We start from the raw sequence: 27,483 nt of genomic DNA, 5'->3' as shown, positions 1-27,483 counted from the left end.
TGAATTGAAATCAAGTCATATTATGTAGAATTTTACACCCTAAGTGTATAACTGCTCTATTATGATGCCATAATAATATTAAATGCTATACAAATTACATTCCATATTATTTAGATAATATGATCCAGTGCAATGTACTGTCCATATTTTTCCTCTCCATTTTTTTGTTATCTAGGAATGACAGAAAGACAAACAGAGAAAAGGATTTTGCTGGCCCCAAACTCCTATGAATGCAAATCCACCTGCCTGGCAGGACAGCCTGTATCACTACATTTCATTCGGATGGCTAAAGATAGCATACCATCAGAGAAACATAGCATCAATGATGGTGAAATAACTCCCATCTAGCAATCTACCCGCCCTTTCATTACTGTTGGATGTGACAGTTAAATACACTCCACTGCACATGGGCCACATGTGATGATATGAAACCACATTACCACAGTAAAGGACACACCAAGGAAGGAAGAGATGGGAATAGAAAGAGGGCAGGTAATGACATAGGTTAGGACAGAAAGAATGAAAGACCTTCAGAGATCTCCCTGTAATCTTACAAGAACATGCATGGAGGTCTGACTGGGTGGAACCTTCCAGCCGCTTGAAAATTCAAACAAGCCTTGGCAGTTTAGTCTATGTGCCTAGTGTGTTAGATCTTATTCTGGGTTAACTTTAAATGCATATCAAGTGATTAATCCAATCCTCCAATGCATGTTTTAAATAATTCCATGATAGAGATCTTTTGATGCATTCAACATCCAATTTGATACGAATTGAAGGCAGCTTAACAGTTTTCTGCTCTAAGTGCGTTTTACTAACAGAATGAAGCAGGTCAGATTTCACAGCTACCGTAAGCATGGACTCAGCAGGAGGTTGGTCGTCTGCCACTGGATCCAGAAATATCTACGTTAAAGGCTACACTCTGAAAGGGTGAGGCAAGCTGCGTATGTGTATAAATGCCTGATAATTGCATGTGTCTAAAAGCAGTGAACATGGCAAGCTTTGCACTCAACCACAGACTGCAGACACATGAGAGAGAGAAGAGTGTTTCCAGCTCTGCAGCTCAAACTACATTTACTGAACCACAGAAACTAAAGTCTGTAGTTACGAAGAAAAAAATAGCATGTATTGGTTTAGACATGGGGCAACAGAGATTTGCAGAAAAGTATGAGGTGTGCAGCCAAGGGCATGAATAGTAAGTGGGTTAGTGTTCCTTAGGATTCTGTGTCAAAGCATGCAAGAAAGTCCTCTTTTCCTATTATTATAATGAGTTGCTTATTCATTTCTTTACAAATTAGCCATTATTTGTTTGTTAATTTACTGTTTAAAAAGGTGAGAATGTGAAGTGTAAAGTGGGAGTGTTATGATTTTCTTTTAATGAATTAATATGTAACTATAAAAAAGAAAAAAATTAAGGGCATTTAATAAACAAAAGTAGGTGCTAATTCTACTAATAGTGATTGAAGAATCCTAGGGTTAGGGTTGGTCAATTCATGTTGTTCATTTATGGGTAACAACTAAGAAGAGAAGTAACAGACTCTTGTTACATGAACTGTACTGTCCTTGTCATACAGTGACACCAAGTGGACACTGGGGAAACGGGGTCTACTTCTGACCTTTGTTGCATTTTTTCCAAGCTCTGGGTATCCTATACAGATACTAATAAGGTATTCTACAACTTTTTTATTAGTTGACTTAACTACCAGTAACTACCAGTTTAAATTATATACAATATCTAACTATTATTCTTTTTTTTTCTTCTTACAATTTTCTACCAGTTTGACCAGCTGGAAGCTGGGCATATTAAAATGGCTGGGTGGCTATTCAAATCAGATTATTCATATATGTGAGGATCATCCCCATTAGCCATATTGCCATTTTAGCCTGTAGAAGTCATCGAGGATCGTCCCCATTGGCTGTAGTGTTTTTGGCCAGTTGAAGGTATGCGGATTGTCCCCAGCAACCTTATTGTTTTACCTGGCGGAGCACTGTGAATTGTAATTACATTGGAAAAGGTGTTTTACTGTAAGAAACTTGCCAAAGCTTATTACTGTAATAGCCTTGGCAAAAGTGTATTACTCTAACAACCTATCCAAAAGCATATATTACTTAAATACCCCAGACATGAGGATCATCTCCTCAGGCCCTATTGTGTTTACCCAGGTGAGGGCGTTGAGAGTCATCCCCACCGGCTGTATTGTTATTGGGGACAATAACCTTGCCAAAGGTGTATTACTGTAATAACTTTATTAAAAGTGTAAGAGAGAGGAGTCATTTAGAAAGAGTAATCATTTGAAGAGAGGATTCTTGGAGGACTAATTTTGGGAGAAGACATGTTTAAAGAGAGAAGTTGTTTGGAGAAAGGAGTTATTGAGAAGAATTAGTCATTCAGGAAGAGAAGATGGGCTTTGGTGACTCAGGATAGGTTTCTCACCTCCCATGCGTAAGGCCTGGACCCAATTCCCACCCACTATCCAAATCTCAATCACTGGATGCAGCCCAGCATTTATTCAAAAAGAAAAGACATTCATGGACAGGAGTCATTTAGAAGAATAAGTAATTGTTAAGAGGGGGGAGTAAAATTACGGAGAGAAGTTTGTCATTTGGAAAAATGAAAAAGATTGGCTCATTCAGGAAGAGGAGATATTGAGGAAGAAGTTATTTGGGGAAAGGAGTCAATTAAAATAAGGAGTCATTTAGAAAAAAATACATTTAGAGAGAGGAGTTATTTAGAAGGAGGTGTCATTCAGAGAGAGAGATAGAGAGAGAGAGAGAGAGAGAGGGGGTAATTTAGGTAAATTAGTCATTTAAGAGAGGAGTTATTTGTACAAATTCTTCATTTAAGGAAAGAGGGGTCATTTAGGCAGAGGAACTGTTCAAAGGGAGGAGTCAGAGAAAAATGAAATTTAGAGAAAAATTTTAATTCAGAGAGATTATTCATTTATAAAGAAGTTTTATTCTCATGAGGAGGATTCATCGTTAGAAGTGTTGATCAGAGTAAAGAGTCATTTAGATCGAGAGAGATTATCTGGTTTTAAAGCAACTACCTATTTTTGCATTAAAACATTATTCAGTCTCTGTAAGATGGGTTTGTGAGTAAATACAAACTCTACACATGTACACAAGCTGTACAAATGTAATTTTATCCCTTAGAAATACAAATGCACTTTGGAGAATTGGAATACATTTTAGTTTATTGTAGGTTCTTGGTCACCTCCCTGACTGAGGCCCTTCTCCCCCGATTGCTCAGTTTAGATGGCCGGCCAGCTCTAGGAAGAGTCTAGCTCTGGAAGAAGCTTCGAACTTCTTCCACTTACGGATGATGTAGGCCACTGTGCTCATTGGGACCTTCAAAGCAGCAGAAATTTTTCTGTAACCTTCCCCAGATTTGTGCTCGAGACAATCCTGTGACATAACAGAATGTGGAAAAAGTGATGCGCTGTGAATACTTTCCGGATGCACTGTATGTGATGTGTACATTTAGTGTATAAGCTGCCCTTGGTATAGTAGTATGCAGATAAAAATCGAAATCCTATGAGTGTTCTAAGGAACAAGGAGCAGTGTTTATTTGCAGTTATACTGTACGCGTTTGATGTTTTCGATTTGTTAAACCTCTCCTTGGCATAGAAATGAGTGGACTCCGTATGCACAACTAAAATGTTTGTTCTCAGGAACAAGGTAGACAGTATATAGGTTCCCAAATGCATTGTTAATGTCAGTATTTGCGCATTTTAATGAACGTGTAAACCACCTATCCTAGGCACGGCAGATATATCAAGCAATATATCTTCTTCTTTTAATTAGTGTTAAACCTAACACTATAGCAGCATTAAATATGATTTTTAACATTTTTAGTAATACATTATTATATAGGTATTACTTTGTTAATGTTGGCAAAAATAAAACCTTCAATAAGCTTGGCAAAATGTTTATTTTCTTCATAACCCTACCAGAATTTTATTATTTTTATTAAGCATAGAATTTAACTAGCTGCAACACTAGCTACAAAAGTTGTATTAATGTTCTTATTGTTGTAGTTATGTTAGTGAGAAACGTTTGTATTCAAACAAAGTAGCCTCTTGAACCTTTTGAACTTAGAAAATTTAATGTTGAGGGATTACATAAAATAATAAAATGAATTTTTTTTTTTTGGTACGTATGCAACCATACACACTATGTTTAAAACTGTGGCAACCCCTCGATGGGAGCAGCCGAAAGACTTACAAAAATTTACAATTTAAATTTATTTTTAAATGAAAACAGAAACCTGGCTATCTGTCCTGCCAGAATTTGTCACAGCATCACAAAACTGGCTGGACAGAATTCAATAAAACTTAAAGTAAAAAATGCACCATAAATGAAATCAAAAGGTTGAGTAAAGGTGAAGTTATGAGCGGTTATGTGCTAAATTTGTGAACCTCAAGTTTTAACAGTTTACTAAAAAGCGCATGTGTCAAATTGTGGGTGCATCTTAAATTGAACACTTGATAGAATTTAATGAAACTGGCAGTACTGTACTTGGATATCTGATTTAACTTTAACCTGCACCATAAATAAAAAAATGATGAGTAAAAGCGATGTTATGAACAGTTATGTGCCAGATACAATACTCTACTTTACAACACTACTAATAAGCTACATGCGCAATGTAAACAAACACCAATAGGTATTAATAAGAAAATTAAATTGAATATTTTTACTGGGATGACTTAATATTTTCACCAGTAAATTAACAGTTTCTAAGTAGTATGAGTGAATTTTAACACGCTGGAGTAGACCAAAAAAGACAAAACCTCATCTTATCTGATTTACTTTACCTAAAAACTTTTTTTCTAATCAACGACAGGTATTAACGCTAGTCCAATCTAACCTTCCAGCATAATACTACTTGTTAACTTCGACAAGTACTACATTGCCCACCAGGTGGCAGTATACGCTTCAGTTTGCCTTAACTCGAAGAAGAAGAAGAGGAAGCTTGTTCTAGAGAGTTCCAAGTGCATTGTGGGAGCGTCACCCGGCACCGGCTCTTCCTCTTTAGCCTGCAAAAATGATGGTAAGTGTCTAGTCATGGCTGTTTTATCAACTAATCCTAATCCATCCGTGTTGAGAGCTTCTCACAAATCACTTTTCCGATACTATAACGCGTGGAGACGGTATGATGTCCAACCTTGTGGGTTCATTTTCTCCGTAAATGATTGGAATCGTTCATTAGATTGTGTTATATTCTCGCTCGCGCTGTCGCTCTTTATGTGCCTCTGTGTGTGTGTGTGTGTGTGTGTGTGTGTGTGTGTGTCTTTCGGGTTTGTAGTGTGATAATAAATACATTTACGCATATTTGCTTCTCAGTGTGTGTAAGTGATATCTATAATAGTGAGGTCTGTCGCTGAAGTGAGAGAAATGTCAGTTTATTGTGTGTTTTGTTTCTATTCTGATGCTGTGATGGGGATGAAAGCCCCACCTCTTCATGGTAACAGGCTAACGGGGAAGAGAGTGCTAACGGCTCCAGAAATCACTGGTGGGCTTCGGGCTTTATCCCTTAAGCTTATTCTCACTCTTTTATTTAGTCCAAATCTGAAGTTGGTTCGTACGGCTTGGAAGCTACAACTAAATTATGATGTTTCTCGGACAAAAGGCAATAGATTTACGTTGAGATTGATTCTGCATGTCAAACAACTGGACTATAATGTCCTGCAAGGTGTCCAGGAAGAACAAGGGACAGAACAGATGATTCTGAAGAGATCAGAAAGGTCGTCAATATAGTCAATGCAAATATTGCTATTATATAGACTCTGAGTTTTCAGTATTGTTCACTGTATCAAGTAATGGTCTCTTACAGGGTTTAAATACAGTAAAGGGGTGTTCAAATCAAACCAGGACTTTTGATGGCACAAAAGTTATGACAGTTAAAAACTACCTTTGTTTCTCTATATAATCTGCTGCTACACCACTAATGCAGTTATTCCAGTGTTTTACTGGTGCTTGGATACCATCAAGGTAGAACGTTTTTCTCAGTACATTGGAGTCCTAATCAGACTGCCTGTTTTGAAAGTCTAAAACCCAGGCCTCCCAGGAACCCCTTTTAATTTCCCAAATATGTGAAAATCTCTTGGACTGTACAAAATAGTGTGGCAATAACTCCCAGCCGAGGTCCCATACTGTGCAAGTGATGTTAGATTTATTGTATGGGCATTTCCCAAAGTGAGGTGCATCTCTTGTGCAAGGTGTCAATTTTCAAGGATCACTGTCTGAATGTTCACAGGAACAACTATAGTGGGCTTTGAGCCTTAATTTAGACATAAAATCTTCTTTAAAACGTTTGCACCAATCAAGATGTTTTACTGCGGCTAAGGGTGTTATCACCGCACTGTCCTTGAAGTCTCTTGTAAATGTCTAGCAGTTTTACACCTTTTGTTAATTAGTTTATCATGAGTCCCAGATTGACTTGGACACCTCTTTCTAAATAAATGTTCAAAATAAAATGTCAGCATTAGTTTACATTTCTTTGCTATGTTATGCTTGTTATCTTTCCCCCCTGCTCCAAAGTGCTTGCATTTCAAACATATGGTTTTTGTGTTTGAGAACATTGCCGAAGATTTCTAAGTCGGCCATATTGATATGATTGCTATGTGGGTCAAGCTGAGAGCGTCAGTGCAGTTTCCTTTATGAACATGATAGTTGGGCAGTAGCATTTCAAGGCACTATAATTTTGCTTACATTTCTGTGATCTCACTGTGGTCCTTGGACAGTAAGTGTGCACATCCCTTACACATTAGTAGAACTAAGGATAGGCGGGTCTAGATAAACAGTATGAATCAGATTGCTAGTTTATAGATGTTTAAATAACCTGCACTAAGTGTTAATAGATAATGTTTTTAGAAATCATAATTGCTGACAGAATTGATTGTCAAGTTGTGTTTGCATGTAGGCTTATACTGAAATCCTGTTACACAAGTCACATTGAGACCCCCATCACCCCCTGCCCTTTGTACCTTGCTGTTATAGCTATAATAACTTGTTTATTTCTTTCATCCCCACAGCCCACACCGGTAATCCTTTTGAAGGAGGGGACGGACACGTCCCAGGGCGTCCCCCAGCTTGTCAGCAACATTAATGCCTGCCAGGTGATTGCTGAGGCTGTGCGCACCACACTGGGTCCCCGCGGCATGGACAAGCTCATCGTGGACAACAGAGGTGAGAATGAGATGGGGACCCCCTGTGTATTTTTGCGAAGTTATCAAACCTGTCCTTGGCAGAGTTTAATTAAGGCAGAGTCACTTGCGTTTAACTAATACTAAAGCAATGATGAGAAATAGGAGCGTTGAACCTGTATGTTTGTTTTCAGGTAAAGCCACCATCTCTAACGATGGAGCTACTATCCTGAAGCTGCTGGATGTGGTTCACCCTGCAGCGAAAACCCTGGTGGACATTGCCAGGTCTCAGGATGCTGAGGTGCAGATTAAATATGACTCAAATTTTGATAATGCCTTATGATATTAGGAAAAGCTTATATTATTTTGTGTCTTTCTTCAGGTTGGGGATGGCACCACATCTGTAACACTGCTTGCAGCCGAGTTTCTCAAGCAGCTGAAGTCATATGTAGAGGAGGGATTACACCCACAGACCATCATTCGGGCTTTCCGCACCGCTACGCAGCTCGCCGTCAAAAAGATTAAAGAGATCGCGGTCACCGTCAAAAAGGATGACAAGCAGTGAGTCCGAACCCAAATGTGGTCATTAAGCTTATAAGTGCTAATATTCCCACACTGACATCCTGTGTGGTAGGAGTGAATAATTTTTTTTTTTATTATAATTTTTATTTTTTTTACAAAAAATCTTACATTTTATGTAAGTAAATGTTACTCTTGTATTTAAAATTTTGTGTTGTTTAAATGCTGCCCTTGGCTTTTAAATGAGAAAACTAATGCCATGAGAAATGGCCTACATTTAATTATTTATGTTTAATTCAGTTGTGAAGCTGCTGAATAACGCTAAGGTGTAAAACTTTTGAAAAGTTGTTATAAATCCAGCTTTGAGAATTGCAACAAAATCTTAAATCCACAATTTAATCAGGATGTTTATATATTTGTTATACTTACAGAATTAGGCCTTGTTTACACGGGCATAAAATTAAAAATTCGCTCTGAATGTCCTAGACGTTTATGTTGCGTTTTGTAGTGGCACTCGATTGACTTCTATACTGGCGTTTGTTTGGCTCTGTCTAACGCCAGCCTGCAGCCCAAATTGTAGTTTGTGTGTTAACCTGTAGACATTAATCTTTAAAAATTCTCGTAATACGGCGGCGTAGGGAGAGAGAAAACCGCAGCCGCTACTGGGTTCACCCTCTGACTGATTAACGTCGGATTAAAGAAAGTTTTTTTGTGGTTTATGAAGAAATGCAAAATTTTTATTTAGCTTTTTTTTCCCCGCAGTTCCCTATGTATAGCATGTAGGATCATGGGATATATCCGGTCCTCCGAAGCGTAAAATTACCCTGAAGAAAACATACTAGAAGCGTTTTCCTTGCGTTCGTTGGGATTTGAATGGCAAGAAAAAGCTGCATGCAACATTTTTTCGACGTCGTATAAACGCGCAGACGGACAAATGCACGTCACCAACGAACGCCAAAAAAACACTATTTTAACCATGTGAACAAGGCCTTATACATAATGCAGAACTATACATAATTGAATTATATTAGTATTATGTCATATCAGGTGGTGACTGATGATTCCCATCTCATGTTTAATTAGTTTTAGGACAGCTAGTAGTGGAATATAAGTAGCAAAATATAATTGTTTATCCTGCACCCTTTTCTCTCTGTCTGTCTTTTTCTCATTCTCTCTTTGTCTGTCTGTCAGGGAGCAGAGAGAGTTGTTGGAGAAATGTGCTGCCACAGCGATGAACTCGAAGCTGATTGCTGGCCAGAAGGACTTCTTTTCCAAGATGGTGGTGGATGCAGTGATGATGCTGGATGAGCTGCTGCCACTCAAGATGATTGGCATGAAGAAAGTTCAAGGTGGAGCTTTGGAGGTGAGAATTTTGTCGCTTCTTTTCCATAAATAAATAAGAAGCATATTGTTTAAATTGTCTATCACAGTTACATGGTGTTGCCAGATGACTGTTAGTTTGTGTGTTTAATAACTGATTAGTAAATTAACATGAATATGTTCAACAGGGTTTTTCAAAATAATCTCAGAGGGCTTACATTTCAAAACTGAAAAAAGCCAAATGCCTCCCTTTAGCTGTTTTAGCATCCACATGATTTTAATCAGTAGTTTTTGATTACATTTACAACAGTTATAGCCAAATCATTCAGCTGTATGTGTGTTGTGAGTAAACCTGTTTGTTTCTGTAGGACTCTCAGCTGGTGGCTGGTGTGGCCTTTAAAAAGACCTTCTCCTATGCTGGCTTTGAGATGCAGCCTAAACGTTACGAGAACCCAAAGATCGCCCTTCTCAACATCGAACTAGAGCTAAAGGCAGAGAAGGACAACGCTGAAGTTCGTGTTAACAATGTCGAGGTATTTATGCCCTTAAAATAAATGGTCCGTTATGTTTTTACAAAGAAGTTCAAGGATTGTCCTGGGGTATGAGAGGGATTGTTAACTTGGTCACTGTCTGAATCTACATCATTGCGTCCTCCAGGACTATCAGGCCATTGTCGACGCTGAATGGAACATCCTGTATGATAAACTAGAAAAGATCTACAAGTCTGGAGCCAAAGTGGTGTTGTCCAAACTGCCCATTGGGGATGTTGCTACACAGTACTTTGCTGATAGAGATCTGTTCTGCGCTGGCCGTGTCCAGGAGGAGGATCTGAAGAGAACCATGATGGTATGAAAGTTACATTTGTGCGTCTTGTCATTGGTCTTGTCACCAATACGTTGGTGGGTTTTTTTTTTTTTTTTTTTTTTTCTTCTAAATTGTATATTAAGATGTATCGTAATAACTTTAGATGTAGTCATTATGACTACATTTAGTCCTCGCCGGTGTAAAAGTACCTTGCAGGAGTAAAAGAATTAGTCAAAATGTTTAATGGACAGAAGGGCTCTACACGATGAATGCAGGGATAAATTTTATCTAAATTGTAAAAATTTGTGTGTGGCTTTCGAGTGTTCTTTTCTGCATCTTGTATAAATGACTTGATCCCAACGATTATTAGAAGGAAATGTATGTTTTGTTCAAATTTATTTAATGTAGTTTATTTAGACATTGGTCCCATTCTGATTGTCATTTATTTTTCGTGTTTGCATTTAAAATTGGTCTTAAGTCTTAACACAAATATTTGTTTACGGATTGATATAAAATAATGCTGAGTGGCTGTGGTTTCTCCTCCAGGCCTGCGGGGGCTCTATTCAAACAAGTGTCGGCTCCCTCACCAATGACGTCCTGGGTCAGTGCGAGCTTTTTGAAGAGGTGCAGGTTGGAGGAGAGAGGTAAAAATTGTTGATTCACGCCCTATGATTTGTACATTGTAAGTCATGTAGACGGTAACTTACCTACACCAGTGAGCTCCAACCATAAATTCATTAAAAACAAAGTAATATTGTAGGTCCACCAAAATAAGGCATCTGTAACTGTATACCAAAATAAAAACATGCAGGCGAAATTACTTTATGTCCATGTTCCTAGGTATAACTTTTTCAAAGGCTGTCCCAAGGCCACCACGTGCACCATCATCCTGAGGGGTGGAGCTGAACAGTTCATGGAGGAGACCGAGCGATCACTGCATGATGCCATTATGATCGTACGCAGAGCCATCAAGGTGTGTTATCACAGCTAACCCTAGCCTCATAACATAACCCGTAAAAAGTTTTAATAGATTTGAAAACACTACTGTTTACATCAACTTCAAATTATACAGTTTTGTTAAATTACACCTGCCTGTTTGGGCCCCAATTTTTAATCTCTTGGTTACAGAATGACTCCATTGTGGCTGGAGGTGGCGCCATAGAGATGGAGTTGTCAAAGTATTTAAGGGATTATTCCAGAACCATCCCAGGCAAGCAGCAGTTGTTGATTGGAGCCTACGCAAAAGCACTGGAGATCATTCCCAGACAGCTGTGTGACAATGCCGGCTTCGATGCAACTAATATCCTCAACAAGCTCCGGGCCAAACACGCTCAGGTGAGGGTGCTGACACACACACTCACACACACACACAAAATAAGCAATATGTGAGAAATAAACTGACTGAAGCTGTAAGTTAAATATTGGTGGTTTGATTACGTTTATCACCGTAAGAAGGTGATTATTGGAATGATGTTGCCAATAGGATTGAAGAATTGTTCTTTGGTTGGTCTTTTGCAAACACAGGGCTGGCTATATTATTGCTTAAATAACATTAAATTTTTAATAGAGCGATCTTGTGAATTCTTTTTTGTTTTGTTTTTTTAATGAAAACTGTGCACTGAAGTGCATAATTACTTAAATTCTGGTCAAATTTGTAGCAAAGAAAAAAAGCGTATAAAAAGATTACACACACCATGGATAATGGCTGAGATTGTGAGACTGATACATTGTTAATTACTGTCAGAAAAGCACCAGTGCAGACAAGAAAGTTTCCATTGTGGATCGTCCTCACCATAATAACCTTGATATCCATATAGTGTATGCAGGATTAATGCATTAACGAATTGTCTTTCTGTCAGGGTGGAATGTGGTACGGTGTGGACATAAACAACGAAGACATCGCTGACAATTTCCAGGCTTGTGTGTGGGAGCCAGCCATTGTGCGCATCAACGCTTTGACCGCTGCTTCCGAGGCTGCGTGTCTCATCCTCTCTGTGGATGAGACCATCAAAAACCCCCGCTCTAGTGCCGATGGCCCTCCAGGACCTGGCGGTAGAGGCAGAGGGCGTGGTAGGCCCCATGCCCACTAGAATGCTCCCATACACACACCACCCACCAACCATGGGCACAGCAGCTCTTTTTTTTTTTTTGTAGCTTCTGGACTGTTAAAAGATCAACAAGATGCAGTTGTGGTCCCATTTTACTTACTAACAGAATGTCTACAAGGTTATTAGCTGTGTTGTATTAGCTTCTGGCTGTAGATGCAAAACAAAGCGCAGTTTGCCCAAATGCATTACTAATGCTTATGTATGTGGTTTTGTAAGTAAAGTGGGATTTTAAATGGAAGTGTAGCTGCTTGTTTTGTAACAGTCTGATCACACACAAGGACTTTCTGATTTGTGAAATTGTAGAAGCACTGATCCTGGACGTGAGCCAGACTGCACGATGTTCCCATGTTGACATTCGTTGGGACTATTTATTGGACCATTAAAATCCATACTTTCACATTTCATCTCCTGTCTTTGTTTATTTATTTAATTCATTTATATGCTGATGCTTTAAGATTTACCAACATTTTATTCTTATGTTCTTCATATACCTATTGACTGCATGCATAGTACTGAATTTTAACATGCATGGGGGGGGGTTATAGCAACTCTTTGGACTGTGTCTACCAAAGAGGAATATTGGGTTAGATTTGTTTTGTTCATAATATGTATTGGGTACATATTCAAAGTAAATGCATAGGGAAAAAATACTATTCAAAGGAAATATTAGAAAGTCGGTTTGTGTTTGAGAGTCCTCTTTATGGTGAGTCTTCTTATTTATCGTCTTTATGATGAGTCCTTTTTAGTACATTCTGTGACGTCACTGACACTTTCTCCCCAAGCCACTAGGTGGCATTGTTGGTTTAAAACAAAAAAAAACATTTAAACAGCCAACAGTTTTGATAGGAAAACAATAACAGGACAATTTGGATAGTAATAATTCTCATCGATAGTAACAGTATACAAAAATAAAGTATTTATGTGGTTTCTTGTAAAGAAATAGCATGATAAACTGGGACAAAATGTGCCAAACTATTTCTGGACCACCAAAGACTGGATACTGAATTAGTCTTTTAAATTGTTCATATATTTGTCACTTCAGCATAAGAAATTTAGTTAGAGAGGAAGTCAATGGAAGCCTTAACCTGTCTCCCTGTGGCCATGTCAATTGCGGTCACTTTTATTTCGGTGTCACCAAACTGCATGGTTGCTTGTATCTCCCTGCGCTCAAGCGCTGCACTGTTTGCGGTGTTGTTAACGGCTCCTGCTTCTGTTTCAGGCAGATCCAGAGTTACAGTACCACACTTCCTAACTCCAGCATCTGTAATGTACACCACATCATCACTGGTGCAGCAGTAAATATTGATTATAATCTTCCTTTGGCCCACTCTGGCTGGAGTGTAGCTCCTTCTCACCACCTCCCCCAAGGCCACAGACTGGTCAGTGCAAACGAAGCGGTCAAGGATGTCTGTGCACCACTGCCGGCCATCTTTGATGAGAAGCTTCTCACTTGGATGACGACCCTCAACATAGCGGTTTAGGACCCCAACACCATAGGTTAATGGGCAGCGACGGACTCGCACCACTGTGGGGTCTAACCCAAACAGAACTGCCCCTTTCAGAATGGTTAGACCCACATCCTGAGGAATGATAATGCGGCAGTGCTGTCCCAGGACATTCTGGACCGCACGCTGGAGGATAGAAGACTCAGCGAAGCCACCCACCAAGAACAGGAAGCGCACATTCTTTACTTCCTCCTTCTCCATCAGGGCCTCTGTTGGACAAGAGTAAAATTCATTTCTTCAGGTGTACATTTGTTTTTCCTTTCAAAGTGTGAGTATGGAGTGTGTCTTACCAATGTGTTTGATGATCTTGCTGATGGTAGGTTGGAAAAGCTCATTTGTAGCCTCTGTTGTGAGCCTTAGCATGCCTTGAGAAGACCATTTTACTATATTCATACTGAAAAAAAATTAAAATGGACATTTCAATAAGCTGTGATTAAAACATCTTTGCAACCGTACAGAAATTACATTACATTAATCAAACCTACAATCTATATTTTAGGAGACATTTTTACATTTGTAAAAACTAGTTTTTTGGGGTTTTTTATTTGTTCCTATCACAACCTTCCTGACCAGTGAGACCAGCCGTACTTGCTCTTGCGTAGTGCCGTCTCCACGCTCTGTCCGCAGTGTCTCTTGTAGAAGTCGATGAAGGAAAAGGGTAGCGAGATGTTAAGGGTTCTGCTTGGGGCTGCCGTGCGTTTGCGAGCCTCGAAGGCGATGGTCAGGTCGACCCAGGCAGCCGGACGCTTGGCTTTAAATGTTTCGATGAAGTCTTTCCCAAATATCTTGCACAGCATGGCCTCGAAAGCCAGGTCTACACCTACTGCACCATACGGACCTCCTAAAAAACAAAAAAAATGCAATCACTTGACTGCTTACTGCAATCTATTTGATTGTAATATTTTCTATGAAAAATAGAAATAGTATGTTGGTTTATGGGTTAGTTGGCTGTTAGGAATATCACGATACTAAAAGAAAATCTCTTAATTTACAACACTTTTGACATTTGACAAATTTCTCTTTCTTAGGAAATGGACACAAACCTGTTAATTTTTATTCTCTTTTTTAACTTCTTTTATTTAAACCTGAAAAAACAATTTAACAATTAATTTTCCTAATGATGGTGCATGGATGCCATAAAATCTAAGAAAGGTATAAGTAACTAGAGAGTGTCTTTTCTGTATTGCAATAGTGTAAGAACAGCTTCAGCATGATTCTTATCTTATTAGTTAACAGTGTAGTGTTACTGTATAAATATCAGTACATAGCACATTTTAAACGTTGTATGAAATTCACCAGCTGGCCTAAGACCCCCATTGTACGCAAGCTTTGTAGTCGAGGTCTTTTTCCAAGTGCAGAAAAAAGTCAAATTCTTTTCTTCGGTAATAACAGTAGATTGAGATTAGATGAAAAACACTGAGGTATGTCTTTCATTTTTTGGTTGTTTAGTTTGAACAAATAAGTAGTACTGCCTTTTAAAAATTATATAAACATATTCTATATCTTTTTTTATTAATATAGAAATAAAGTACTAAAGCATAACATCCAATTAGCCACGCATTACTGACAAGACTGGATGTTCGTAAACAGGCTGTTTAACAGTAATCCTATATATAGTATATATATGTATACTCTGAAAAATCTACTGTGACACAATGCCTCTCAGTAACAATAAGCGTATCTTTCACTCATGCTCTCACCTGATGCTTTATACAGCTCTTTCAGTGTTCCCTGAGGCTGTTCGATCTGATGTACCGTGAGATCCACCGTCCCACCTCCGCAGTCTGCCACTATGTACTTATCACCTACAACACACACAAGGCATCATTTCTCTATAGTAAAGCATGATGTTTCATTTTGCACTGAAAATGCATTTAGTTTAAGGCTAAACTTATATGTAAAAGGGATTCTAGAGACACTGGCGAAAGCACTAATGGGAAGAAACATAACGGGTATAATGTGAAGGGATAAATCATGAAAAGAAGAGCGAGAGGAGCACGCTGCCTCTTATTTATGTGAATTTAGTCAATCCATTTTTTTTATATAGCTACCGTATCTTTCTTTTCTAAGTTTCTTTAAATGTTCTAATCATCTCACAAACATTTTTATGCTGCTTCACTTTAGAGGCCTCTATTCCTGGGGGACCACCCACATCCCTCTTACTAGGAGAGTGTCTTGAACAGAGCAGTCAAAAACTGTCTAATGGTCATTTATACTAGTATTTGGGGGTTTTGTGTGAGGAGCTGGCACTTAATCTGCATTTCTTTGTATGTGAGTCTCTCTCTCTCTTTTTTTTCCCTCTCTTTCTCGCTTTCTCCTCCTCTCTCTTGGCAGGAAACATCTGGACCCGAAGAACTGATTATTTTGACCTGGACCTCCTGAGCTTGCCTGCTGAGAAATAGCATACTTTAAAATGCACACACCCCCACAAAGCACCTCCATGGTGATACAGCAACCACAGCCAGGAATAACACACACGTGATTACCTACACATTCAAATGGGGGTTTGGAATTATAGCAGAGAAATATGTAGATGTACGGATCTAAAACAGCAGGAATCGCTTTTGTGTTCTAGTTCTCTCAGATTAAATATTGCATTAAACATCAGGTAAAGGAAGTGCAGGAAAAGCGATCGGCTTTTCGTGTCCCTTGTGCAATAGCTAGATATTGTTTACCACCAGGATATTACTGCGTTCTCAGGAAATGAAAAGCCATGTACTCTGGTGTGTGTTTGTGTGTGGGTTTGGTTTGGCTGGTTTTATATGTTGAAATAGTCATGGTTGGGAAATCTGATTTGTGTTTGTTGTATCGGTGTCAAACATGTCTGGTTACAGTTCTGTTCACTGGCTTTTTTTTTTTTTTTTTTAAATAAGCTGTTCCATCCCATGTATAAATGCCTCTCTCAAAACTACTGCAAATCTAAAACAGAGACTATGGAGCTGTAAGATGGCAAGAACACCAAAGGTACCACATCCTACAAATATATACGGTATGTTGCATATTTGTCAATTTATACATTTTATAATTATATATTATTAATTATATATTAATACTGTAGTGTATACGTGTTTGTGTGTGCGTGTTGTTTTACCAGTCTGCATCTCAGACCACAGTTCCCCAGTTCCACTCTCCACAAGGAACGTTCTGCTGTGTCTGGACCTGCGAAGCTGTTCACGTGCTGAAATACACAAACATACACTTTACTCTGTAATCTGCGATCCGTCGTTACTAATCAGCAGCACATGGCCTTCATTAGCAAAAACCACATTACAGCATGAAGTAAGGGATAAGGGGGGTGTTTGGGGGTAGTCAAGTCCAGAACCATAACAAGCCCACATTTTTCATGAACGTGAGCTCTTTTTCTTTAACACTCTCTAATGTTCAGCAGAGCTGACCTGGCTACATGGTATTTGTGTGGTTTATAAATCACAGCATTAGTTACAGTACATGTTTAATGATGACCTACTCAAGGGGGAATGATCTCTGATTCTCATTCGGGCTGAAGTAAATGAGTGCCTGTATTCCACGGGGAATGTTTTTAATGTTGCTGTAAAACAAAGCATTTCCTCACTTAACGCTCGTCATATTAACTGCGACCCTTCTTTTCAGTTGGACTTCAGCCAGTTCATTTAAGATACATCTAATCCAATTGTACTTTTATAGTTTACATAATAAAGTTGCAAGCCACGGAAATTACTTGCTGAAATCATGATGACAGAACAGAAACCCTTATCCAGAGCAGACTGCACAAGCTCTTGGGAGTCTCTATCAAAACATTTCCTCATGTACTGATAGGTCAGCGTATAAGAATAGCAAAGAGATTTTTTTTTTGTTTGTTTTGTTGCTTGTTGAAGACGGAGTGACCTGGGTCATGCAGTGATGTTGGGCTGCAGATCTGGGATGCATATGCCATTCAAATTGATCTCAAAGGTGTTCAGTGAGGTTGGTGGGTCAGGGCTTGTTGGTCATGTTGGTAGACCATGTCATTATGGATTTCGCTTTTTATGCACGAGCTTTAACAGCTTTAGGTCTCTTCTTTCCATTGAAGGGAAATTGTAAAGCAATAGCATACAAAGCGGTTCAAAAATAAAACGTGTCCTTATAACTTTGTTGCAATAACTTTTTTGCATTTGAAATTGCATATTGGTGTGATAGTCAGGTGTCCACAAACCTTTTTGGCATAAAGTGTACCTCCTTCTTGGATCCTAATGGACAGTGGGTCCAGTTGAGGTTTAAAGGCACTATGGTGCATTGCATAATAATTTGAACTTAATTATCCAAAAAAAAAAAAAAAAACCTCAAAAACCTTAAACCTTTAACATTCGACAATCAGATGTCTTGAGCATAGGATATAAATTATCGCAGTTGGGTCCCAAATTCTTTATACATTCCAGAGTTTCAGAACCAGGATGTTTTTACTACAGCACTAAGCTTTAGACCCAGTCTGGAAACCATTTACAGTATGATTTTTTCTTTTTTTTTTTTAAAGAAACAAGAGACGGGAAAAGAAAAGAAAACAAAAAAAAATCTATTTGAAAACTAATGACTTCCAATCCTGGCTGACATCACTGCAGCCAATAGCTGAGCAAATCTGTCAGTTTCACTAAATAAGGGTAGCCTGAATGTGTAATATAAGCATCTCAGTGTGTGTGAGTGTGAATGTAATGATAATCTGTATTGAGGATTATTCTGAATCATGGTAAAAATGTGTGCAATCAGACCAAGCACAGTGGAAGGTTATGAAGTGCACGCCTTCACGTGGTTGGTAGACTTTCCATTGTGCTTGGCGTACTCAGCTCTTTCTTTATACATGTCCCGTAATAGACAGCTCCAAAGACGTTTTCTTTTTTTTTTAAATTGAGAATGAAAGAGTTGGAAGAAAGGAAAGGGGGGATATCAGAGGGGTGCATGCAAACCTGGAATGGTTTCAATGTCAAATGTGTTTTTGGGACTGAAAGAGCAGGGAGCCATCATTCAAACGCTTGTGCAATTTAAAGGAAGAAAAGGCAGGGGCAGGGGTTTGAAGGAAAGGGCGGGTATAAAGAGAAAATGTTTGACTGAGCAGACTAAAGGAGGCTGAGATCATGGTCGGACTGCACCTTGTTCCAATTATGTGAGTGCTGTGGGGGGTATAAGCTTTTTGTCTGTATAACATGAGTGTGTTCTTAATCTTATGTAAGAGAGAAAGCTGAAAATACTACTAGTTTTGGAATGGCTGCATAAACAATACGCGATCCTATTTTTTTTGTAAGAAAGATGCTGATGGTGGTTTATTTGACAGATGCCTGATTTTAAAAGGGAAAATGAGTCGCCAATTTCTCTCTCTCACTCTCTTAATATAAACCACATGCTGTTTTACTATACCTCTCTGACTAAACCCCCTTTTGCGCTATCTGATCCTTCATTTACCCTGACACACACACCAAAGAACGACACCATGTTTTGTTTTTTTCCTAGAAGACCACAACCCCACCAAGGGATGAAAGCCCATCTTGATTTCCCAGATCCTGAAGATGTTTTGCATCCCATGTTAATGCGGGAAAGTGATCTGCTTTGTTGTGCTGGAGCTTTGCCTGGAGTGTTCTTTGCACAATCCTGTTTATCATTAAGAGTAACATTTTAAAAAAAGGAACAATATTCTGGGAAACTAAATGAGGTCCAGTACCTTGCCTGAAACTGGAGTCGAATGGACGAGAAGTGTCGAGATCGAGACCGTTGATCATTGGTCTCTGGCTGAGGTCAATGACTTGATGGAGGCGGAGCTTTCTACAATAGATTGAGGCGGCTTCGGGTTCAAGTGCAATGAGTAGCTGCTCAGCGGAGTCTCTGGGCACAAGACCCGCCTGCAGAAAGAGAGAACAAAAAGAGATGAAAGTTAAACAGTATCCATAGCCTTGAGTCGATGCTGTTTTACTGTTTTTCTGTGCTAGACTCACGAGTGCAAAAAAAATGCACTGCAATTATGAATAAGCCACAGCTATTAAGCAAGTGTCTTGTTTTTCTCCATCCTTCTTTCCCTTTTCTCCTTTTCTCTATCTCTCTGTCTCTCACATGCTTGGCCGGAGCAGGCGTGGTTTCCTGTATTTGTGCACCCGTCTCGTGTATTGTTCAAACATAGAGCCACCATCAGGAGGAAACTACGCCCCTCTCGAACCCTCAGAATCGAGCAGAGCTAAAAGGCAGTGGGGGTCAATAGGCTACCTCTATTTAAAACACCACCATGGAATCAAGTTACCACTTCGCGTAAGGAAAGTGGAGATGCATGAGGAAAAACAAACTGTACCAGTGGTAGTCGTTACTTAAGCTAGGGAAGATGAGCAGGAAAGTGCAAAGGATAGTAGGAAATCCTTAACACACCCTCTTCACACTCCGATTCTTGTGCGCATTCATTTCAACACACACACACACACTTTCTATTGTAGACTAGATTCTCAGGGGGTAAAGTCATCTTTATGTGTGGGCGTGTGTGAGAAAGAGTAAGAAACAAGCAGACAGGCATATCAGTGAGTTAAAGTGTTTCTGGCATTGATGAATGCCCTGTGGTCCTACACAGATGGTCTGAGTTCAAGTGGATTACCAGGTAAGCAGCCTCTCTCATGAACTGCTTGGCTGGTTGTCTCCACACAGCAGGAACCGTGATGACCCATCGCACTTCATCGCCTTCCAGGACCGACGAAGACTGGTCTTTCACCTCCTACACACACACACAGATTTAGGGATAGCGTTAAAATCTTCTTAAGCTTCAGGGAAAGCTCCACTTGCTTTTACATTTGTATTTAGTCTAGAGAAGGTTATAAAAAGTGCAAACAGCTGAGGGACTGAAGGATGCAAAGGTAAAATAAAAGGAAAAAGGAAAAAAACCTTAACCTAAATAAGTGGACAAAAATAAATGTTTGTGCAGGGAAAATACAAATACTGTGTAAAAGATACAGTCTGTGGTTCTTTTATAAAAAACACTTATGATAAAGAGTCGTTCACCATCAGAAGCTGGGATACTAAAGCGATGAGATCTTGTCTTATGAAGCAATGTTTTAACATCTATTGTGCTCAAGGAGAAAACCTTTAATTATTTCCTAAACATTTGCACTGATATCTAGATTATAACATATAGGATATTATAATCTCTATTTTTTTATGATCCAAAGTTGATCTCATATAAGCCACCCTGCCTTTAATAAACATGCACAAGTCTTCTTTACATAACTGGAAGTCTGAGTCACATAAGCTGCTCATACGTTAAAGAGATTAGATTTAATGCTGGCATTCAGAAACCACATGAAGAATAGTTGAGATGAGGTAGACAAGTCAGTGTGACCTTACTGTCTTCACCATCCTAGCTATGCATATCTCTCTGCACTTTTTTTTTTTACCTTTTATACTAACCTCTGTATAATATTCTATTTGCATGCTTTTTCTTCCCCACTATGAGCCTGATACTGCAGGTACTGAATAAAGATAATTGTATGTGACCATGGACTGTATGTATGGAATGTGATAACAGGCATGAAATAGAAAGAAAATTATCCTGGTTTTATACTTTACCTTTAAAGCATGCTCCCGGAAGAATCTCAAAGCATGAGCAAAAACCTCAATGGCACGAACTCTTCTTCCACTCACCGACTCCAGCTCTGTCAACATGGTGAGGTCCTACAAAACAGGACAAGGTGCCTACTTCTTATTCACCCTCTCATTCCTTAAATGAATGTTTCTAGTGGATTATCACGTGGTTACGTTTCCATAAAACAAACTTTAATAAGTTTATGTAATTCCATCCAGCACGTATGTTCATTTGTTGTGTGCCTGCATTCCTACACTAGTGCTATGAATCTTCATCTTGAACTTGTCAAAGTAGAGCCAGTGTGTAGCTTCTTCGGGATCCAAGTCATGGTAGCTGTCTCGTGCTGCAAAGCCAAAACTGTGGAAGCGTAGATCAGGAGTCAGCAGCAAGCAGGTCGGGCTCTTCTGATTGGCCACGCCTGGATCTCCACCTTCCCATCGCCTGTAAAGATTGGAAGATGACGCTGTAAAAAACAACTGAAATCCGCATCTGAAAAAGATGCTGCCGTACTGCATGACCAGAACTGCAGGATTGTCTCGTCTTTGGAGCTGTTTAAACTCATCTGCTATCCGTCTCTACAAGTAAAGTGCTGGTTGGAACGAAATAGTGAACAGTAAATATCGATGTGATCAATTACCTCATCATATGGATGACCTCTGGGTCCTCTGTGAAACTAAAGGCATAGCCACTGGAGGTGGTACCAAAATCGATAGCAACCACTACAGAAAACGGACGTGCTACAGGAGGCCTCTGGTCAGTCCTCTGCAGGAAGGGAGGGAGAGAATGTTTTAAACATGAGGTATGAGGAGGAACAGAGTAAAAATGTTCAGCTGAGAAACATGCAGTGAGGATGAGAAAAACATGGAGGGGAAAAAGGAGTCTCTCCATCCTGAACCCTTTGCTGTAACCCTTTCTCAAGAAGTTGTGGTTATCAGATTTGCAGCTCTGCCTGGTACTGATATAAACACCCTCCTATCTCTCTCACCTTCCATTCCTTTCTGTGACCCTTTTAAAAACCACATTTATGCAAAATGAACATTCCAGACTTGGTTTCACATTTAAAGGAGAGTTTCCTGGCTAAATAACATCTTAAAGCTTTCTAAAAGTACTGTAGACTCGAAGTGTCTGTTAGAGTCTACCACAGACTGCAGTGCGTATGAAGAAAGTGTGATCAACTCATGTGTTTTGTTTAAAAGCTTCATTGAGGGCACTAAGTAAAAAAAGATAATGGCAGAAATTGGAAATGCCGCTTTTTGTTTTACTGTAACTAGGCTGAGGACAGCACGGTGGAGTAGCACTGTCGCCTTGCACCTCCAGGGTCCGAGTTCGATTCCCGGCCAGGCTCGATTCCCGTCTCTGTGTGCATGGAGTTCACATGTTCTCCCCGTGCTTGGTGGGTTTCCTCCGGGTACTCCGGATTCCTCCCACAGTCCAAAGATGTTCAGGTTAGGCTAATTGGCATTCTCTAATTACCCTAAGTGTGTGAATGAGTGTGTATATGTGTGTGCCCTGCGATAGATTGGCACCCTGTCCAGGATGTGCCCTAAGCCTCCTGGGATAGGCTCCAGGTCTCCGCGACGGTGAATGCAGGATAAAGCGATATAGAGGAAGAGTGAGTGAGTGAGTGTAACTGGGCTCTAAACCAGTAGTCAGCTTTAGCTTTTGCACTATTATGGTTAACAACAAAAATGTGGATGTGGCACATGGTCTGAGATCATTATGTGGTGTTATACCGGAGAGGGCGAGGGAGTAAGAGGAGCGATGCTGCACTCGTTTCTGGACGGAGAAGGAGAACTGCTTGGAGATGTAGACCTGGATCTGTCCCCATCTGGAAAACAAGAGATGGAGAGGTTAACATTTAAAACCCAGAGTACTTCTATAGCGTGAGCACCTACTGAGCTATTATTATTATTATTATTATTATTATTATTATTATTATTATTATAATACAAAAATATATTGAAAAACTTTGCATTCCTTTTTAGTCCCCACACACACACACACACATGCATGCACACACAATAGCTCTTGATAGTTTCTTTAGTTTAGTGATAATCTTTTTCTGGCTCGCCTATATTTTTATTGTAGTTCTGCCACTTTAAAGCTGATATGCTACTGGGTTTATCACACCATGTGAAAGTGTTTATAGAGTGCATAATGGCTTTTCACACCTCCATATCAGCAAATGAATATTCTCTTACAATCTTTTCTAAACCACTTGTTGAATCTGCTTTCAACACCCTAATGATAAAAGAAAGAAAAAACTTTTAACACTAAACAGACCAACGTCAGCCTGAGGTCTTTTCCTGAGATTAATGAAATAAATGAATCCAAATGAACTTGAAACGCTGTGTGATCTTATGCCTTCATTATAATGCTTTACTGATCCCTATAGCTTTAAATTAACTACTGTATGTGAACCCAAAAATTCATACATGCGCACACTGACACATCCACACGACAAATAACCCACTCGTGAGAATTACTGGAATGTTATCACATACAAACATGCACACATATCACATGGGGGATGTTAGATAAGGATGTGCCACACCTATGCAAACCACAGCACAGCACTATTAAAATCTTTTTCATATCATTATTTATTTTTATTATATTTCATTAAATTCTCTTTACAATTGTTATATACCGTATTCATTTTTTTAGCAGCAATATCTGATAACTCTATACTTCAGATGGGCGCAACAGTTAACGTTGTGTTCATTTCATACAAGAAAGAAATACATTACCTCAATATCTTTACAGTATGTGCCAAATTATGATAAACTTATACAGTATATAAATGGTTGGTTATAATTAAGTGGTACGAACTGAGTAACATGTTTCATGGAAGAATCGTAAAAAAATGCTATAGAAAATTGCTAAATTTGCAAAATCAAATAAAATGTCTACTGTGGCCAAATTATTAAGAACAGCTGCTCCCCTTCTCATTCATGCAAATAGCTAATCAGATGTCAGCAGCACAATGCATAAAACATACATATACTGTACATTACACAATCATCAGTCACATTATCCATCAGAAAAAGGAAAAATTGGGACTCAGTTACTTGGCCATAGCATGGATGTTAGTGTAAGACAGCCTAGATTAAGTATCTCAGAAACTGACAGCCTTTAGAGTGCCAAAAAATATCAAGTGAGTAGCAGATTTGATTGTGGAGATGCTCATTCTTGCAAAATGCATAAAACAACAGGATGGTTACAGCAAGTCCAATAATCTATTACTTTTTACAACCACGGTGGGCAGTAAAGCATCTCTGATACATGCTGCACCTGGAGGCTGATGGACTATGAGAGCAAAAGCAGAATTATACCTGGGACCTGGAGACTGTTAGCGCTGGGCTGCAGGAGTTCTGCCATCATGAAGGAGACAGGGCTGTCACAGCCTGGTCAGGACAGAAGCATTATCAATACATTATCAGTACTACCTTTTATTTTGCACGCTCCTGGTCATTTCATTTTTGCATACTTTCTGGACATTTATATCCATTTCGTTTTGCACACTTTTGCACATTCTCCGCATTTTGCATATTTGTACAGCCATTACTGTGTATATTTTGTAGTGTTTTTTAAAATATATATTCTTTATATCCCATATTTTATATTATATTCTTTTCTCTGCAGTTTATCTTTATTCTAGAAAGAAGGTTTTTATATTTTTTTCTTTATTCCATTCCCTAATTTATTTTTAATTATATTGAAAATATAGATTTTAAGATCACGAGCAGTCGTATAAGCATTTCACTGCATATCGTACTGTGTATGACTGTTTATGACTATATATGTGACAAATTTGAATTTACAGTAGATCAATGTTAATTTGTTTCTATTGAGCAGAATGAAAGAAAGTATATCATTTACTCGTTTTTCTTTCCCCATGTGAATGAGATGAATATATATATATATATATATATTTATGAGGTAGGTAGATAATAGACTCTGTATATCTAAAGTCAAGTTAAAAAATCACACACATTGACATTAAAAGGGGTCATAATTCTGCATTCTGTTTGTTTGTTTATTTGTTTGTTTGTTTGTTTGTTTTATTTTCAAGGTCACATGTTCAGGTGATAGTGTAAGGTTTTGTGATGTAACTACTCTATCAATTATAATTCTATTGTCCCTTCAAGAGGGCCTTTCCCACAATTCAGACAGGTTGAAGTGATATCACTACAGAACATGGGAAAGCTATTAACCATGTCCTCCACATGATACACATGATACTAAATTTGGAATAGCATGCTAGTGGAGGAAGTGCTCCACCTTAAGGTCTCTCACTGCCCATCTTCCATTGTCCAGTTCTTTTCAACAACACACCCACAAAAAGATAGATATATACCAATATCACTATACCAAGCTTCAGAATCCCATCTTTAAGTCTGTCCATTCAAGACATTATACAGTACATTAAAGCACTACACAAAACAACACACATTACGCATTACTTTAATTCCAATTGGTCCCGAAGTTTTAATGCACTGCTCATATTAATGTTGCTTTAACACACCTGATTCAAGCTTTTGCATTAGTTTAGTATATTGTACAATAAGTATAATATTTTTCTTCTGGAACCTGGTGAATGCTTTAGAGTATCAACGTGTACTGTATAGTTACTACAGGATGAGAAAAGCTATCCAAGAACCCTTTTTTGTTATGGAACATATCAACTCACCCTTGTGTTGATGCAGCAACTCTCTGGGTTCTGTGACCAATCACTTAATCTTTTTAAATAAGGTAAAGAAAAAAAATCCCAGAGCCACAAAAAGTGATGTTTCTGAAGCCTTGGAATGATGAAATGTCCAACCGGAGATATCAATAAGTTGCATAAAATAATGGCACAAATAAGGTGTGCTTAAAGTTTGAGTTAAACATTGAATCCAGAGTAGAGAATTCCCTTTCACTCCCTGCTGGAGTGTTCCCTCCTGTGTCCGTATCCAGGCACTCAATCCCTGAACTGCACTGGAATGCCAGAGAGGAAAGGGTAATAGAGAGGGAGCCACACATACACATACGTTTTAGTTGGCTCTGGAGGCTCTCATAGTGCAGAAGAAAGGGGAGGGGAAAGTGACTTCATAGTGGATCATATTTAATAACCATGTGCATGTGCAAGTGTGTAGAGGGAGGAGAGTGTTTAGTGTGGCAGTACAGAGTGATTAAGTCATCTGCTCCCCCTTTCCTCTTCTTCCTCACTCCACACCCCCTGCATTAGACCCTCTGTTTTTCCTTCTATCCCGGCTCCCCCTGTCTTGCCTCGACTTTCTTCCTGTCTTCGACTTACTCTCTTTTATCTTTTGCCCTCCTCACTTCCTCATCCTAGCCCATCTGTTTCTTTCTGCATATCATCTAGTGTCATATTGCAGCTGTGCAATTTTACAGCCTTTGGCAAAATAAGGACGGATTGAGTTTAACTGCACCATTTGTACTCAAATTGGTTCTAAACATTTTTCTCCTTTTGGGTCACATGATGTATAAACTTTTATTAGTCGCAGTAACTGTCAGTTCTAAAATGCCAAAATCTGTGTTGTAACTTTAGCGGCTGGTCAAGCATAATGTAAATATTAGGAAAATGAAATAATTTAGTGTAGATGAAATTGCATTCTGTTCATATTAGCTTAATATGGTCATGATTAGATAAACGTATCTGACACATGAATAAAGTTAAAGTTTGTAAACTTAAACTTCAAGTTTAGGGCACATGTTTTTAATGCAGATAATAAGTAATACTTTTTTTTTGATGTATCATGCTCTGTAATACAATTTCTGCATTTAAGTGTATGTATGAGTGTATATATACTGTACTTAGAAATGTAAATAGATGGTCAAACTGATTTGTACAGATAGAACAGAAACAGAATAATGTATGTAATATATATGATCGATATTATAAATTAGACTATATTTATATACTATATGTCTGTCATTTTATGTCCTAGGAACCCTGTAGGTCATATACACACAAACACAAAGACCAACACACACATACACACAACCCTTATTACTATTTGCAAGTAGGTCATGGTAGTGTGCTGGAAGAGATTTTCGGTATTATACTCAAGCACACTCTAGCATAAGAAAAATCTCTTTGATTTGCACATTCCTGGTTTTGCCCCATTTCAAAATCAATTAATTTTGGCTAAGTCTGGAGACCATTACTAATGGCATCATGAGAGGCCCAGGTACAGGGACTCATACAAACCACTCATTTTACACTCTTTAACCACATCCAGATATATGCGGAGAACAAAGAAAGAGAGAAAGAAAGAAAGAATAATAGAAAGTGTGTGTGTGGGAACAGGGTCAAATGAATACATTAAAACCTATGACTTTTTTATGCTATTGGTGAATTTGGTGAAGTGGTTTTGGTCCTCATGTCTCTTTAATGAAACTTTTTGATGTGACTTTGAGTCACTTTAAATGAATGTAAACTTTTTCTGACTGATCACTTTTATCCTGATCTCTTTTACGATATGCTACTCCCTTCCACCGGTCATGAGAGCCACTGA

At 38.8% G+C, this 27,483-nt stretch overlaps 2 protein-coding genes across 2 annotated transcripts; one reads left to right on the top strand and one right to left on the bottom strand.

Moving 5' to 3' along the window:
- Window positions 1-4,967: 4,967 nt before the first annotated feature.
- Window positions 4,968-12,300, top strand: cct7 (chaperonin containing TCP1, subunit 7 (eta)). Its single transcript, XM_053493473.1, has 11 exons — window positions 4,968-5,050; window positions 7,035-7,188; window positions 7,340-7,446; window positions 7,528-7,706; window positions 8,856-9,027; window positions 9,353-9,517; window positions 9,642-9,830; window positions 10,335-10,432; window positions 10,629-10,761; window positions 10,917-11,123; window positions 11,648-12,300. Exons 1-11 carry the CDS (start codon window positions 5,045-5,047, stop codon window positions 11,876-11,878), a joined length of 1,641 nt encoding a protein of 546 aa, XP_053349448.1. The 5' UTR covers window positions 4,968-5,044; the 3' UTR covers window positions 11,879-12,300.
- Window positions 12,301-12,574: 274 nt separating this feature from the next.
- Window positions 12,575-25,972, bottom strand: hspa12b (heat shock protein 12B). The gene is made up of 13 exons (XM_053493461.1): window positions 25,653-25,972; window positions 24,295-24,366; window positions 22,693-22,787; window positions 21,597-21,721; window positions 21,214-21,400; window positions 20,944-21,048; window positions 19,979-20,095; window positions 19,067-19,244; window positions 16,493-16,579; window positions 15,102-15,206; window positions 13,990-14,242; window positions 13,692-13,795; window positions 12,575-13,610 (listed from the first exon to the last, which is right to left on the bottom strand). The coding sequence occupies exons 2-13, from the start codon at window positions 24,341-24,343 to the stop codon at window positions 12,949-12,951; spliced, it is 2,067 nt and encodes a 688-aa protein (XP_053349436.1). The 5' UTR covers window positions 24,344-24,366; window positions 25,653-25,972; the 3' UTR covers window positions 12,575-12,948.
- Between the last annotated feature and the right edge of the window lie 1,511 nt (window positions 25,973-27,483).

This window comes from Clarias gariepinus, chromosome 1 (assembly GCF_024256425.1).
Source record: "Clarias gariepinus isolate MV-2021 ecotype Netherlands chromosome 1, CGAR_prim_01v2, whole genome shotgun sequence".
NCBI lineage: Eukaryota > Metazoa > Chordata > Actinopteri > Siluriformes > Clariidae > Clarias > Clarias gariepinus.
The sequence above is the reverse complement of the archived record's forward strand: the minus strand, read 5'-3'. Positions and strand labels throughout refer to the sequence as shown.

Excerpts from the sequence above, each read along its gene's own strand:
- cct7 (XM_053493473.1), top strand. Across the intron at positions 7,447-7,527 it reads CCAGGTCTCAGGATGCTGAG|GTTGGGGATGGCACCACATC; the intron begins GTGCAGATTAAA and ends GTCTTTCTTCAG. Across the intron at positions 11,124-11,647 it reads TCCGGGCCAAACACGCTCAG|GGTGGAATGTGGTACGGTGT; the intron begins GTGAGGGTGCTG and ends TCTTTCTGTCAG.
- hspa12b (XM_053493461.1), bottom strand. The coding sequence starts at position 24,343 with ATGATGGCAGAACTCCTGCAGCCCAGCGCTAACAGTCTCCAGGTCCCA. Across the intron at positions 13,796-13,989 it reads ACGGCACTACGCAAGAGCAA|TATGAATATAGTAAAATGGT; the intron begins GTACGGCTGGTC and ends ATTTTTTTTCAG. Across the intron at positions 13,611-13,691 it reads CAAGATCATCAAACACATTG|AGGCCCTGATGGAGAAGGAG; the intron begins GTAAGACACACT and ends CTTGTCCAACAG.